The 17,727-nt window shown below is 38.1% G+C and overlaps 1 protein-coding gene across 5 annotated transcripts in view; it reads right to left on the bottom strand.

Moving 5' to 3' along the window:
- srbd1 (S1 RNA binding domain 1) overlaps window positions 1-17,727 on the bottom strand; it is a 265,440-nt gene that overhangs the window by 173,908 nt on the left and 73,805 nt on the right. For all 5 annotated transcript variants that reach the window (XR_007248120.2, XM_048536358.2, XM_059648614.1 and 2 more), the window contains exons 14-15: window positions 11,179-11,269; window positions 9,187-9,294 (exon numbers count right to left, since the gene is read on the bottom strand). Coding sequence is in view for 4 of the 5 variants with exons in the window: in XM_048536358.2 (XP_048392315.2) it covers window positions 9,187-9,294; window positions 11,179-11,269 (199 nt within the window). In the remaining variant the exon portion in view is untranslated. The remainder of the gene's footprint in view (window positions 1-9,186; window positions 9,295-11,178; window positions 11,270-17,727) is intronic.

Below are 17,727 nucleotides of genomic sequence, written 5' to 3'. Positions count from 1 at the left end.
CTGGCAACATTCAAAACCAGAAACAACAATAACAATCCTTTCCACTAGGATTAGATTTCTAATGTGTTAAAGGATAAAGTCAGAAAATTGGATTCTGAATTCACAAAACAGAGCAATATATTTAACATTGTTTTTAAGAACGATTGTCTTTGATTTAACATACACAAAGCTCTAGTTACGCAATTTCAACCAAAAGCTTTCATTGCCAAAATGGGTATTTGAGATGTAAGTGTAGGATATATTTTGCAGGTCTAAACCCCGAACCATCCAACCTCATTCTTACTGTAATCAAACCTCGGTAGCCTATCAGTGAGATCTCGAGTGACACAAACCAAGGCAGTTGATAAAAACATACCATGCGCACTATTATTTCACAATTGAAATAAGATGACAGGTAGAATCACAAAGACAAAAGCTCTGTAAAAATAAAGTAGTCCCGTTTTAGAAAACAATTTGAATTGTTATACTACAATTACAAAGCATTAATAACACATAGCTTGCACTCTACTGTTTAACAATTATTTCCCTATACACCTAAATGGTAAAAAGGCAGCTCTTGACATGATTTCAATGTGCCACATTTAATGGCCCAGCACATTACAAAGTTAATGAGCAACAAGTACTTTTCTCTCCACTCTGCGCAATACAGCCCCTCAAGAGATAGGATCAGAGTCCGCTTTGAAGAGGAAGTATTTTGCCTCAAACTGTGCCTGCGCTTGAACAGAGTGAGATCTACCTTAACCAAAGCCCAAATGCAAAAATAAACCCATTTATTGTAATCTCCAGCAACTCCTGCAATAAATTCCTTTTCAAGGATCTGTGAAAGGATGCAGAACAGCCAGGTTATTTGATAGACAACATGTAATACCAGAGGATTCACATCAGCCATTTCCTTTTAAAAGTACAGTCTTTGATGCTCCCTTTCTTTTGTATACTTTTTCATGGTACATTAGTAAAAATAAAGGCAACTCAGAGTAATCAGAGTCTCAAGGACGCATCTAAAGTTACAGCATGGTGAGTACCTGATGAAATAGATTAATGCTGTTGCAATAGGCAATAAATGCCACTGGTTCAATGTGCCAATCAGGTAAATAATATGGATGCCATTGGACAACTTCATTTTTTGCAACCAGACCATGTCTTCGAGTCTCAATAATCAAAATGTGAAATTGAATGCTAAACATACCTAACAGGCAGTGATACTGAAGAAAATACAATCAAACATAACATTAGAAGAATATGGGCAGAGTAAAACTAAAACAGGTATTTTAAATAATAAAAATAGATCAACAGGTAGTTAGATGTCATATTTTAGGCAAGTTAAGAACAGACGATAGAAAAAGAAGTGCATGATAATAACGAGGAGTAAATACAGGGGTTATACAGAGTTTCCAGCTACAGAAACAATACTGTAAATTTTGTATTAAATTTTATCAAAGCCTGTTTTGTCTTTTGCGAAAGGAGAACTGAATTTGCCAGTTCTCAATTCATTTTTATCCATAACTTCATTTCCTCAAAGCTTTAAAAGAATTCCATTTAAAAAGTCTATTTTTAAAAATTGAAACAAAGTATGTGTTCAATATAATAAAACCAAACTATGTAATGCATTATATATTCTACCTAGTCCACGAAATCCTGAGGTAACAATACAAATGGTAATCTTAAAAAATGTATAATTGCCCATAACTTACAGTCAGCAGTGAAGCAAAAGTGCTGGTCCTTCACTTTAGGGGAATAAAAAGCTGCTTAGAAGGTTAGATAAGCTCTGGAGTACAGGCTTTCGCTTTTCTGACGTTGCTTGAATGTAGCACCCTTTATAAAAGCATCTATCAACATCACAAGTAGCAGGGAGGCTGATCAATCGATCAGATTGAGAATCTTTACAGATGGCACAGCAAGCAAAAACGAACAAGAATTGGAAATTACAGTTAAATCATTGCATAGCCAACAAAAACATTGAAATATTTGTATGAATTAAAGAAAAAAATTAAATGGTAAAATGCAAAAAAATTTCAAATCTTAATTTTTTAGTTGAGGCTCCATACTTGGAAAAGTTAGGGCTACAATGTAGAAAGGTTGTTCAATTTTAATTATCACTTGGTCAGTAGAAATGCAGTTACTCTTTATTGAAAATTTAAGCCTTGTTCATTGGTCTTTTGTGCAATAAAAGCAGATAATTAGATTAAAGTCATGCCTTCACCAGGACATCTTTGGAGATTGTAACAGCACACCCTGTTAGAGAAGCAGTGTAATCAGGCAGCAAGTTCTAATTTCCGTGTTTACTTGCGCATGATTGCTATCACTTTGCCCAGGAATAACAGCCTGTGCTGACAGGCATTCCAATGTTAATACTGCAAAATTCAGGCCTTTTCCCCCCCAATTTGTCATCCAGATTATATGCATTCAACACAAGATAAGAATTTGGCCAGTTAAACTGGAAAGAATTATTAGTACAACTGCATTTTTCAATGCTGCACAATATGACTGTCAAGAATCGTACAAAGCAGCATCAGTGACAACATTGATCTTCAACATCTGTATTCTGATAGTTAAGACAGAGAGAAACCTTGCTTTCATGCTTAAAATTGCCAGTTTTACCAACGTCCTTTTAAATAAACCTGGAAAGACCCAACAACTGCTAAGATTGGCTTCTCATCCAATTTCCCATCCCTTCATTTGAAGAAACATAACACAAAAGTGCTGTGGGAATTCAGCTGAGTGGTATTAACAGCAACAGAGGGCAGCCAAAGGTCGCTGGGAAAAGCTGTAGCTGATCAATGGGATACCTTCACTGAAGAGGCATGGTTTGGACCCAATAAAGGTACATTATCTCAAAACAAAGTTATAGCAACAAATCCATAGCTTGCTCTGGGCAAAGCAAGAATATAAAAAAATCAAAATTATTGGAGGATTTTGAAAGTATCAACAAAAATTAGGAATGTCCAGTCTTGGTAAAAATGGAGGAAAAGACTGGGCCAAGGTTAAGACGCATTCCTTCCGAGTCAGTCTCCAGTTCTCAGTTAGTCGCATCCACCACTTGGGTGCGTGAGAGTCATTATACTTAGCAGATTGGGGCTGGGACCCCTGTTTAGCAGTCTGCCACCCTCGAGTACCTGACCCCTGAAGTCATGTTGGCAGGCAACACGGCCCAGGACAATAGGATGTATCATCCCTGCCACCTGCAGCTCACCATCCGCAATAATGAAGGGCTCCACATGCTGCTGAGAGGAGTCACCATCACCCAGGGCGGTGTCGTGCCCAACATCCAGACTGTGCTGCTGCCCAAGAAAACTGACCATCCAACAGGGTTTATACCAGCAGAGGGTGGGAGATCAGAGAAATGAAAATCAATTCCACAAAATACAGAAAATATAAGAGTGCATTTATGACAGGCTTCCAGGAGAAAATAGAATTGAAGATCAAGCTGAATGTAACAAGTTCAGAAAGAAAGTGAAAAACCATTAAGAAAAGCAAGCAGAGTTATTGAAAAGAGGATGGCAGCTAAAATAAAAGAGAATTTGCAAAATCATCAGTAGGCTTATCAATATTGCAAAGGTGATAGAAAGAGGAGTAAGGTTTATTAGAGATCAAAAGGGGGATTTACACATTGAGGAAGGAAAGAAAGGACGGAGGGATTGGTGCAGAGTGGAAAGGAGGATTGGGGGGCAGTGAAATTATAACCAATGCATCTACCCAAGCTTCAAGCCTCTTCAACCTTGTTTCTCTTTATAACAAATCAGCATATTTGCCTGTAAAAACAAACCAAATCACTGTCTATAAACATCATCCTGGTGTACTTTCATCAACTTCAAAAATAAATTCTGCAACATCCCATTTTCAGCCTTTCAGGCTTCAGATGATCACACGAATTCAAGGCTTTTGAGAAGATTTGTAGCTTGGTTTGTTGATGTGGTTGTTGACTTGCTTGTCGAGCTGGTAAGTTTGTTTGCAAATGTTCTGTCACCCTGCTAGGTAACATCATCAGTGCACCTCCAGTGAAGCGTCAGTATTCTGTCCTGTTTGTTCTTTGCGTCGTGGTTTGTTGGGGTGGGTGGCATCACCTCTAGATTTGTTCCTTTGTGGTTGGTATATGGGGTCCAGCTCCACATGTTTATGAATGAAGTTCCAGTTTGAGTGCCAGGCCTACGGGTTCTGTTAGTTGTGGTGGTCAGATCCTTTATTTTCGTCGGCAGCTATAGTAGTGTAGGTATCGGTTTGTGGGTTACTATGATTCCTAATATATGTCCTTATTGCATGGAAGGGTGACTAGGGTCTCTGGATGTGTGGTGCCTTCCTGTTATGTAGCTATCAACGGAACACACACTGATGTTACCTAGCAGGGTGGCAAAAAGTTTGTGAACAAACTTACCAGCTCGGCAAGAAAGTCAATAACCACATCAACAACCCAAGCTACAAATTTTCTCAAAAATCTTGAACACTAAGGGCACAACACACTCTAATTTCCCAACGATGGGAAACAAATGCCATCCAACTGAACACTACCTGTGAGCAACTTCACTTCCTATTTGAATGCATCAGAAAACACAGCGTAAAACACAAGCCGCCGCTAAACAACCTTCAAGCATGGAAAACAGTTGAACAGGACAGCGGCAGAATGCTACAGGTTATGATTAATAATGCCCACAACCGCCTTCACAACCATGAGTGGGGAAATGTGTGCCAAAAAAACTTTATGTTCCAACACAACCAGCCAAGAATGGACTGCAACACTAGACCGGGCCATTACCGTAAAACAACAGAAAACCAAGAAAAGACAGACCCTATAGGGGAATCGGGTTAAACTTACCCACAACAACATTGTCAGAGCTGACACTTGGATATGGAACCTATCTGACTGGCCATGCACAGCCACCAAAAAAAAGCCGGCCTGGTACACAGACTAAACTACAATCACAGAGATGCTAATAAAACCAGACTTCTGGGCTGCACTGGAATCCACATTAAAAACATGGACTTACTGAAAAAACCCAACAAACTGTCAGTCAGATACTAGCCCAACACTAAGCAGAAGAAGTGAAAGGAACACATTCAACACACGAGAGGAAAGTGCTATAAGGACTCGAGAGAGACAGGAACACTATAATCCTACTGGTGGAGAAAGGGCACATGACTGTCATACTGAACAGAAACAGTACATCGAGAAAGCGAATACTTTACTTGTAGATACTGAAACCTACCAACAGGTGGCGACAGACCCAACACCACAACCGGAAAGCCTTATATAACCGCCCCGAGGAATCTACACAAAATGGGTGTAATTAACAAATTCGATTACCAGAGGATGAAACCACAGGGATCAAACACAACCCACTTCTATGGCTCCCTAAGGTACACAAGCTGGAGGCCCCCTCAGACCCATAATCTCACTGCCAGGTATACCAACATACAGACAAGCAAAAGAACTGCAGAGGAGACTGAAACACCTCGCAGACAGTTCAAACCATCCCATCCACTCCACCCAAAATTCCTCAACATCAAGGACATCTGAACAGATGAGGCCGAAATCATGACCTCCTTCAACATGATGGCACTATTTATCTACATAAACATCCCCTTAGCTGAAGGAACACCAGCCTTGCTACTTACAAACCTGGGATAGACACCTGCTAATACTAACACCATCAGTGACGACAACACCCTCAAACTACTGGATTTGTACCCCACAATCTACTTCCACCTTCAATGGCCAGATATACAGACAAATTCCGCTGGGACAACATAGCCCTCCTAGGACAAGACACGCACAAGAATTACTGGAGGCGTGGCACTCAAACTGGAACTTCATTAACAAACATTTAGAGCTGGATCCCATATACCAACCACAAGGAAATAAATGCCACCCACCCCGACAAACCAAGACACAAAAATAACAGCAGGGCAGAACACCAGCGCTTCACCAGAGGCGCACTGATGATGTTACCTAGCATGGTAACGAAATGTTTGCAAACAAACTTAATAGCTCGGCGAGCAAATCACCAACCAAATCACATGAATTAATAACTACATTTTTGTCTTCTGACTTATTGTTAAATTGTAAGCTCTTTCCTTTTCTCTTCCTTGACATTTCGGTGTGACAATTATCCCTGTATTTGAATGCATTATAATCCATACCACTGATTTAACCCTAACAAGTGGTTTTGGGGGATTATTTTAAAACTGGACTTCACTAACAGAGCATTTGGAAAAAAAAACAAAATGCTTCTGCTTAGGGACAAAAGATGAGGGGAATGAAAGTGTTCAATTTACCTCTTTCCCTATCCATTGCACTACTGTACACATAACACCTCTAAAACAAGCTAAGGTTTGTCAAATTCTCAAAACAAAATGTCATATTTCTTAACTTCAAACTTTGGAAATATTTGGTAATCTTTTAACACTGGATATTCTCAGAGTCTTGTATCCATTTTAGCATCTATGATTACTATGTCTAATGAAAACAATGATTCCAAATGCTCATTTGAGCAATCTGCTTCAGTTATAATAATCTGTTCAAGCCAGGGGTACAGTATAAGTCAAAAAAACAGTTTAAAATCAATACCACTGTTGGCAACGGAGAAAGATTTGTTACTTAAGTTCTTATGGCTCGATGAAACTTGCATTGGGCAGAAACCCAATACAAGTCTGAATTGATAATGAGGGATCCAGCAGAGAAGCTATGAAAAAAAACTGATGTTATTTATGTTGGACTAGAACACACAAAAGCAAGAGAACAATCATCGCTAAAAGGCACAGAAAGAAATATTTGTTTTTCATTTGAGATTAGTGTCAAATAAATTCCAGATGGTATTTATTAACTCAAAAAATATTAGTTTACGGTCTCTTTCTCACCATAATATTTAGTTTTAATAAATTATTTTCACATCTTCCCCAATAATGCATTTCTAAATTTTATTCACACTTATTCACCTCATTTAATTTGATATTTATATTTGCAAGTTGTGCAACATAAGAGAAAATTGAATAGGGAATGATGCAAATCTTCAAAATAACAATTTCTACTTAAATTTCTACAGAATTCATTGTAAAGTCAAAACAGATGTCACAATAAATCAGTTTTGATGGTTCTATAAATTTACAGCTCTTTGAAGGTCCTCAGTCACTGAATATTTTTCTGATTTTTCCTCTTGCTGCTCAAGAAATATTTCCCTTTTGCCAATATATGCGCCATCTCAAATACATGTTTATATTTCCATTTCTTGGGAATATGACACCAGATTTCCATCAGAGCAATTAAATGGAAAGGATTCCCTACCCGTTTATGAGACCAAAGAGGTACATCACACAAAAACACTGAACAGTAAGCCACTATGACCAAGAATTTTAAGATAATGGCCAGCAGAAAGGAAGTTCAAATCCAGGATGTGGTTTTTAAATAGGTGGTTTTATTAATTACGCCATAAGCCAGTATAAGACGATTTAGGTTATGAATACTGAAGCATGAAGTAAAAGATCTCCATAAACTGCAGTGGATTTTTGCAAACCCATTCACTGCACAGAAATTGTCTCATTGAGATACCCCTGATCATTCAGTAGATTTAAACACTGAGCAGAATGATACTTTAATAAACCACACATGAAATTGAGAACTGGAACCATGTTTGGTTTCAACATCCTCTTAATAAGTGGTGCTAATGAAGGGGCAGAGAGAGAACATTAAGAATGTTTGGTTTTGGTGCAGTCGATAGCAAAGACAAAGTTCATTGATGGATTTTAGTTAAGATGCCACCTGAAGACAGTAATTCTTGAAAAAGTAAACAACAGCATTTGAGAAGGGGAATCCAGTTATAATAATCCAGCATGAAAGCCAAGTGGAACACTGGGCAATCAGCAGTTCAGTGGCAACAAAGGTCAACAAGATAGGAGATAAGGCTCATCAAAGCGATGGTTTCAAAGACAGAATGAGAAGGAAAAACAGAAGTGGATGTGTCAATGATCTCAATCACAGTGACCAAGAATTTAAGATAATGGCCATCAGAAAGGAGGAAATGTGGCTATCCACCTTCCAAAATGATCCTGGTACTACACACAATTTTGACAAGGGAAAATAGGTCTGAAAAACTGACACATTCAAGCCAGGTCCAGTACCCACTGGTATTGCCATGACGTCATTTGTATTTGCTCCTTCCTCAATCTAATTACTGCAGAAACCTTCAGGCATGCTTTCAACTCCAAATCCAAACTGTTCCAATGTTGTTCTACCAAGTTACTAACCTTATATAAGCATGGGTTTCTCTAAAACTTCTACATTCACCACTGTCTGAACCAAGTCTTACTCACCATCATTCTCATACTCGTTCACCCGCATTGTTAAATTAAAATGCTCATCCATACGAACAAATTAATTCAACAACCAACACTAGGAACATTTTTCCTCTCCAGCAGATACATCTTTGGTCATTTAGATCTGAAGCTATGGAATTCCCTTTCAAAACCATCCCCAGCTTAAGTCTTGACCAAGCTTTTAGTGATCCTCCTAATATCACCTGTAATTTGATGTCAAATTTTGTCCATGTATACTTCAGTTTTCCCAGGATACTATATGCTACATAAATGCTAATTGATTCTAGGTTAATTGAATACCACAGCTCTGCACATAGAAATGTTTCTGATAATCAAATGTTTTCCGTTTTCAAAGTATATATTCAAAGTATACCACCATTTTCCACTTCGAAAGTGCAGTTGATTTCAAATGCTGACTTTAACCTAGCTGACAGTTTGCAGGAAAACAACAGTAGAGAGTCTCAGAACACTTAATTTGTCCCCATCGGGTGTGTTCCTAAAACAGATTATCTAATAATGCAGTCCTGAAGGGTAATACCTGAAATTTGACTTCTCCTTTCCTCCAGATGCTGCCTGGCTTGTTGTGTCTTGGCCTGGCCTCCTGTCTGTCTACTTTGGATTCCAGTATTTGTAGTTTTTTTTTGTCTTATCTAACATTTCTAGCTTGTATGTCTTTAAGTAAAATGTAATTTTTTTCTGGCAAGGTCTCACCATTGTCATAAAACCCATTTATTAATTCTTAAAGTGCATTTACAGAATGTACATCTCCTCAGCTACGTGACTTTACCTGTTGTCTGTAGATGTGGTCAAATAATTTTGCTTTAAATGAAGCTCTTCAGTTCCAATAACAAGTATGATAATATAAAGAAAACTAAGAGACCTTACCAGTAGACAACATCCAGTGGAGCAAAATATTTCCTGTTTATCAAGTCAGCAAAGAAAGATTCTGTTTCTCTGCAAGCAGTTCCATTACCAATAACGATGGTCGAACAGCTTTCAGCAAAAGAAAAAAAAAATTACAAAATAGGTCTATATCCAAATTCAGAAAGCAATAAAAATCAAAATTAAAATATTTACTAACTCAATCAACAAAGAGAACATTTCTTAAACTATGCTCAAAAGAAGACAGGCTAGACATTACAAAGAGACTCCAAATTACAGCTGATCACTTCAGTTTACTACTTAATTGGTTCACATATGTGCACTCTATTTTTCTCCTTGAACATGAAGTATTTGTTTCAAAGCACAGCTAATGACAAGTATTTTTGCTTCTTTTATAAAAGGAAAAAATGCCATCACAACATTTTTAGGGTCAATTATCAAAAAGTCACCTTTATCAAACGAATCTGTTGATTTATTGATTATGTTAGTCTAATGTCAAATTTACGGTATTACATATTAAAATATTAATGGTTATGAAGTTCCTTGTTCAATCATTTTCTATTGTCACCTAGGCACTTTGTATTTGTTTACTTTTCAGTTTGTTTTTGGAATATACACATAATCACAACTACTGCTTAACACTTTTGTTCGGAATCATTTCTCATCAACTCTCTCCTTGAATAACTGAAATCTTTTATAGATCAAAACATTGAGTATATTCATATAATTGGATTACTAGGATCTGAAAAATAACTGAAGGATTTTTCATTTTCCTGAACAGGTACTTAAAACAAAAAGAAAATCGAGGTTGCACGGTCTTTGTGAAGAAAAATTTTCCACTGTTCATATATTTTCTCTATTTCACTGTTTCGACAAAATAATCTGAGATGATTCATTGTTCTTTTGCTTCTTTGGATAGATCAAGTACCTATGTACAAGTCTTTTGTCTTACTATATGGTTAAAAAAAAACTGCACTTACTCCCATGAACTGGTATGTTATATATGCATGTATTTTATTACAGCTGCACTGTAAATTATGGTGCATGTTTTGAGTTTCAGGAAATATGAGATTCTTAAGTGTTGCAGATGAAAAGTTCAACTAAATCACTGAAAATAAATGTCAATTTAAACCAAAATTATTTATATGAACTAGCTTAGTACAGCCTTCATATTTAAAAGTTTTCTGATCTTATTCTGTGAACAATTTTAGAGGATACCAACATTCTCCAATTGAACTGCACATTCCTTGGCAACCATTATAATGTATTCCATTGCAGAGACAAACGCATTTAAATTTACAGGCATCGTTTATAACAATCACAACAATTGCCAAATTGGTAGTACAGATGGTCCACAAGTCCCTGTAGAGATCATAACATCAAAAGCTAGGTCTCCTACCTGAACTTCACTAAAGAAAGCTATTTTTCTCCTTGTCATTCATGATAAAGAGTTACATTTGCAATATAAATCCCATTAAAGATATTCACATTAAAGGGCAATCTTGATAAAATATTGACAATTACAGGTGGTCTAATTGCCACATGTTAAATAAAGTCTTTACAAAAAAAAAACCAACTACTGAACACAAAGTAAAGGAGCACTATGTCTTAAGAATGATGAACTATAGCGAAAATTTGTCTCCAATCAGGTCAAGGACATCAGCTCCCAATATGAAGCCATCATTTAGTCAGACATAAATGGTCTTCTGAGTGATTTTGGCACAACACTTATCTTAAGAAACATGACAGTGTCTGAGTCAGGTCAAATTTATATTTCATGAAAAATACCACAAATAACCTTTCACTATTTTGCCTTATTAAATTTAGGAGTGATTTTATCCCTATGTTGCTTCATCATACAACCTTATGAAAAATATTTAAATAAAAATGAACACATTATGCATACATACATATATCACAAGTATTATTTCATTACCTGTGTCAAAATAATTACTTAATTTATTTGAAAATAAAAATAAAGATCAATTGTCACACCTGTATTTATGAAGCAAATGCCTTATCTTTTCAGCTTCTCGCTGTGCTCCTTGATCAAGTATGTAAATCACATCAGTATGAAGTATTTGGCCTAGACCAGTTTACAAAAGATCAAATCACTTTATGAATTCGATGACAGGCAAATATCCACCATAACCACTGGATTCTTTTTATTGAAACAAGTATTATGTGCATTAATTTCATAACACAACTTGCCAATGAAGTTAGAAAGAGCAATTAACCGTAAAGGTCACAAAATCTTGGACCTTGGAACAAAGCATGTATGTACCATCCTTTAACTCTCAAAATCTTGAAACTTACTTCAAGAGGTCACGGTTGAAAAAAAATTGGGCCATAATGGGTTGGTCCAATGCTTTCATCACATTTTGCAAAATACAATCCCAGTACACCATCAATAAAATATCGTAATGACACGCAATGGTGGACTAACAATGCTGCACCAACCTGTTATTTTACTGCATGACTTAGTAAGTTTCAGAATAAAGAAGAGTACTTTAAATAAATGCAAAATCAAATATTTAACACATTAATCTTAAATTTAATTTGAACATAGAACAGTACGGTGCAGTACAGGCCCTTCAACCCACGATGTTGTGCTGACGTAGAACATAGAACAGTACAGCACAGTTGGCTCCCATAACTGCACTGTTCAATTCTTTGAACACAAATCTTTCATTGTTATAAGTAAAACGTGTGCAAGAAACACCACTTTAACCAATTTATGCCAGAGTGTAGGAACTATTCCACAATTGTATATTGCAAAGAGTTGGTATGGCTGTTAATGAGAACTTTTCATCTTTATCACCCAAAAGGGTCAAGGCAAAAGATGGAAAACTATAGGCCGATTAGCCTAACCTCGGTTGTTGGTAAAATTCTAGAATCTATTGTTGAGGATGAGATTTCTAAATTCCTGGAAGTGCAGGGTCAGATTAGAACAAGTCAGCATGGATTTAGTCAGGGGAGGTCATGCCTGACAAACCTGTTAGAATTCTTTAAGGAGGTAACAAGTAGGTTAGACCAGTAAAACCCAATGGATGTGATCTATTTAGACATCCAAAAGGCCATTGAGAAGGTGCCTCACAGGAGGCTGCTGAGCAAGTTGAGGGCCCATGGTGTTCAAGGTGAGCTACTGTCTTGGATTAAGGTTTAGCTGTCTGACAGAAGACAGAGAGTTGGGATAAAAGGCTCTTTTTCAGAATGGCAACCGGTGACAAGTGATGTCCCACAGGGTTCAGTGTTGGGGCCGCAGCTGTTCACTTTATATATTAATAATCTGGATGAAGGGACTGGGGGCATTCTGATGAAGTTTGCCAATGATACGAAGATAGGTGGACAGGCAGGTAGTACTGAGGAGATAGGGAGGCTGCAGAAAGATTTAGACAGTTCAGGAGAGTGGTCCAGGAAATAGCTGATGAAATTCAACATGAGCAAATGCGAGGTTTTGCACTTTGGAAAAAACAATACAGGCATGGACTATTTTTTAAACGGTGAGAAAATTCGTAAAACAGAAGTACAAAGGGATCTGGGAGTGTTGGTCCAGGATTCTCTAAAAGTTAGCTTGCAGGAAGAGTCCGTGATTAAGAAAGTGAATGTAATGTTGTTATTTATCTCAAGAGGGTTGGAATATAAAAGCAATGATGTGCTTCTGAGACTTTATAAGGGCCTAGTTCGGCCTCACGTAGAAAACTGTGTCCAATTTGGGCCCCACACCTCAGGAAGGACGTACTAGCCCTGGTGCGTGTCCAGTGGAGATTCACATGGATGATCCCTGGAATGGTAGGTTTAACATACGATGAACAGCTGAGGATCCTGGGATTGTATTCATTAGAGTTTAGAAGGTTGAGGGGAGATCTAATAGAAGCTTATAAGATAATGTATGGCTTAGAAAGGGTGGACGCTGGGAAGTTATTTCCGTTAGGCGGGGAGACTAGGACCCGTGGGCACAGCCATAGAATTAGAGGGGGTAAATTTAAAACGGAAATGAGGAGACATTTCTCTAGCCAGAGAGTGGTGGGCTTGTAGAATTCATTGCCACGGAGTGCAGTGGAGGCCGGAACGTCAGATGCTTTCAAGGCAGAGATCGATAAATTCTTGATCTCAGAAGGAATCAGGGGCTACGGAGAGAGTGCAGGGAAGTGGAGTTAAAATGCCCATCAGCCGTGATTTAAATGGTGGAATGGAACTGATGGGCCGAACGGCCTTACTTCCACTCCTATGTCTTACGGTCTTAAATGAGAGAAATGCAAGACAGACTGCTGTCTGGATAATTGAACATATTCAAAACTGAAATTGACACGGCAGTCAAAGGTTGGCAAAGTGCAGGCAGGAAAGTGGAATTAAAGTCATAATCAGTAACCCATGATTTTACTGAATGGTACAGCAGAGTTGAGGCATCAAATGGGCTGTTCTTGATGCCATGTTCTTATGCTCACTATCATTTTCCAGGCCTGAGCAAAAACACCAAAGACCTGTGGATGATGAAAAAACTCAGGTCTAGCAGAACTTGTTCTGAAGCAGTATCACTGGAGCTGAAACATTAACTGATTTCTCTCCACAGATGCTGCCCGACCTGCTGAATTTGTCCAGCAATTTCTGAGTTTGCTTCTCATTTTCCAGCCCTGTCTGGCTACAAGGTGTGATGTCAAGGGACTGAAAGGCATCTAATATTGCAACTTTGCTTAAAAAACGAAAAAAGGACAGACTAAACAATTACAGACCAGTCATCCACATTTAGAGGCAGGAAAATGATCACCAAAAATTTGGAGGAACAGGATGAATCCTCATTAGATCAAAGACAGTCAGCTTGGATTTATTAGGGGAAGGTTGTGTCTGAGGTACATGATTGAACATTTTTGAGGCAACAAAAAAGACCATTTAGTGAGCAACGCTGTAGTATATGAATTTTAATATGGTTTTGATGACATCATGAATGGTACCACTGATTGTAAAAATAACAGCTCATGGAATCGAAGGCAAAATGGAAAGTTGAAAATAAAAAACTGATTCAGAGGCAGGAAACAAAGGTTAACGGGTGTCTTTTTCTACTGTGAAAGCTGTTTCTGATGGAACTGAGGACTCAACCCGCATGAGTCCTTTGCTTTTTGTATCACTAATCAATGCTTCAGTCTTAAATATAGGGGGTATGGTTAAGAAGTTTGCACATGACGTAAAATTAACTATGCGGTTAACGAGGAAGAGGATTGCGGTATATTGTACAAAGATAGCAAAGGATTAGTCAGGCAGGTGGAACAATGACAAATGAAGCGTTATCTAGAGAAGTGTGAGGAAATACGTTTGGGGAGACTAATGAGGAAAAGGAATGAACAATGCAAAGTTTTTGAGAAGATTTGTAGTTCGGGTTGTGGTTGCGGTTGGAGACTTGATTGCCGAGCCAGTGAGTTTAATTCCAGACATTTTGTCACCCTTCCATATCGGAGGCGCACTGACGATGTTATCTAGCAGGTTGATGAAATGTCTACAATCAAACAACCAGCTTGGCAACAATGAACAATACATATTGATATGAAAGGATACTGAAAAATGTAGAAGAACAAAGAAACGCTGGACTGCATGCGCAGACAACCCTGTAATAGGATTAGGATTCAATGGTGGTCAAGAAGGCAGATTGGATAGTTAACTTTATTAGCTTAAGCACAGATTATGGAACTGAGGGGTTACGCAGCAACGAGATAAAATGGATAGGCCACCACTCAATGCATTTAGGTTAGCACAGTATCAGAAAGGTGTGATTGCGTACAGAAGATACAAAGGAGATTAACAAAGACGGTACCTGGATTGGAGAAGTTTAGTTGTAACAGTCGATGGATAGGCTGGGGTTTCTTTTATGGAACTGAGACAACAAAGGAAAAACCTGGTGCATAAAATTAAGAGGGGTCTAGCCAGAGTAGATATGAAGACCCTATTCATCTTTAACCAGGGACACAGATTTAGCCAAGGGTTGGGAATTTTGAAGGAGACAGAAGTGGGCTTTTTTGACCTGGAGGGTGGAAATCTAGACTTAAGGCCTGAAAAATGGCAGACTCAAACCATCGTTACATTCAAAAGCTACATTAAAGTGCATTTGAAGTGCCAAAAGCTGCAAGGTTTGGATCAAGAACTAGAACCTGATGAGGCTCGATGGCTCTTTGACAGATAGAGCAAAGACAATGAGTCAAATGACTTGAGATAACAAGATGCAGAGTTGGATGAACACAGTAGGTCACGCAGCATCAGAGGAGCAGGAAAGCTGACGTTTCGGGCCTAGACCCTTAGGCATGAAACGTCAGCTTTCCTGGTCCTCTGATGCTACTTGGCCTGCTGTGTTCATCCAGCCCTGCACCTTGTTATCTCAGGTTCTCCAGCATCTGCAGTTCAGTCCTGTTCTTTGTACAGGAAATGATATCACCAACCCAAGGAAACCTAACCAGATAAATAGAAAAGCTGGACATAACACCAGCGCTTCGTCGGAGGCTCACTGATGATGTTACCTAGAATGGTGACGAAACGTCTGAAAACTAACCTTCCAGCTCAGCGAGCAAACTCACATCCAGAACCTCAACCTCAGCTACAAATCTTCTCAAAACTCACTGAAATGTTTACTATTTGAGGCATTACCTGAAATCCAGGCATCACTTCAAGATCTCAAAAGCCTGATTAAAAATTGAATGCTCCCAACACCGCAGTAAAACAAAGCTGTTATTATGATAGTTATTGGCTTGAATGACAAATGATGAAAATTATGCTTACAAAGTCTACAGAGTTTTAAATAATCTCAATGCCAAATTGGATTTTTTTTTAAGAAAAAGGAAAAAAAAACTTTTCATTTGAAAGTCAGCTCTATTTGCCATTTGAAGAATAGTAGTTAAAGTATAAATGTTCCTTGTCCACCTTCACTGACAGGCAACCTTTGACTGTTCATTAGTGGAATACAAGCTGTATACTACAGCTTTTCACAATGTATCCTTGATTTAGGTACATCTTTGGTAGTCGTAAATTTTATTAAAGAACTATTCATCGTTTCATACAGAATCATCAGTATTAAGTTATCTTATGTACCAATTATACTGTAGAATTGCTCTTGTGTTTGTTTATCTCAAAAATATTTAAGGAGATTCAGTTGAATGCAGAAACAGTTTAAATGGTTCTCAAATGAGTTGTTCCTTATTTTGTTATATGAAGCCTTCTCAAACTATGTCGCTCAAGTCATATTGAATAAATAGGAAGAATCCATTCTTACTACACGTTTCAATTTAGTTACAACATGGGAATAACCCCTATCTTTATAAAGTAAATTCTGTACAGATTTAATTACAAATCTTGACACAATGATTAATGTTGAAACTTATACATAATCTTGAGAGAGACCATTAAAATAATAAATGCAAGCTTCCACTTACTACCCGAAAAAATTGACCAAGATTTCATATATTAATAAATTATGCAGTATAAGATTTATATAACACAAGTACAAAAGACTTAATGCTGTACTTTGTAGCTACTTACAAATTAAGTCTAAAAATCACTCAGTCACTCCTTATTCTACTCTTATTTTTACTCTAGAGTTCTTCTACACTTTACAATTGACAGTTCTTCAGCTTCTTTTGGAACCAAACTTAGATGTGCCACAACTCTCAGGAATTCAATATGATTCTCCTCTGCTTTCCCACTGCTTTGCAAGCTACAAGTGGTCTTGGAGTCCTTCCACTATCAGCAAGCGACACTCGTATAACGCCTTCAAAAATTCACAATTGTAGCCTCCAAAGGTCAAGCATAGGCCTCACAGCACTCATGCTTAGTGATTTTAAATCAGAAATTGTTCTGCTTCCAACAGCCTTCTTCTACTGGTCTACAGTGCCTGATAGATTCTCTCCCTTTGCTTTTCCCAAAACTACGCTTAAGGCTAATTTCAACTGCTTGTTTCCGGGAGCAATCACACAGATAAAAAACAAAACAATAAGCCTGACAGTTACTCCCTACTGCCAAGTAGCAGACCTGGCATGACCCAAATTAAGATTTTAAACTAATTATTTCAAATCTCACAGGAGCCCTTTATTCTGAGAAACATCATCCACATATCCTGATACTGCAGCCATGACACTCTAGCCTTAAGTCCTAAAGGCTGCATGCCTGCCTGGGGCCACCTTTTCCTTTAACTCCTCTCACTTTCTCTAATTCAAAGTTGTGGCTATGGGCACCAACATGGGTCCCAGTTACTCAACTCTCTTTTTTGGGGCTGGCCAGTCCTACTCCAAACCTGTAGTGACTGGAACAAGGGCCGGGTGGATTTCGTTGAATATGAGCTCCACAACTGGCTCATGTTAACAACACTAATCCGGGAACCCTGGCTGACAGATATAAACAGGAGTGTTAGAGATGCTTAATAGTCTAGGGACTGGCTCGGACATAACTGGTCAGAGTCCATGTACTGTGCACATGTTAATGAAGGGTGACTTGGTGATAGGATAGCAGCAGAATTATTTCAAAACTCATGGCCCCTTCCATCATGAAGGTAAAGGACAGCAAATATAT

The sequence above is a fragment of the Stegostoma tigrinum genome, chromosome 9 (genome assembly GCF_030684315.1).
Source record: "Stegostoma tigrinum isolate sSteTig4 chromosome 9, sSteTig4.hap1, whole genome shotgun sequence".
NCBI lineage: Eukaryota > Metazoa > Chordata > Chondrichthyes > Orectolobiformes > Stegostomatidae > Stegostoma > Stegostoma tigrinum.
Note: the sequence above shows the minus strand (reverse complement) of the source record. Positions and strands in the feature narration are given on the sequence as shown.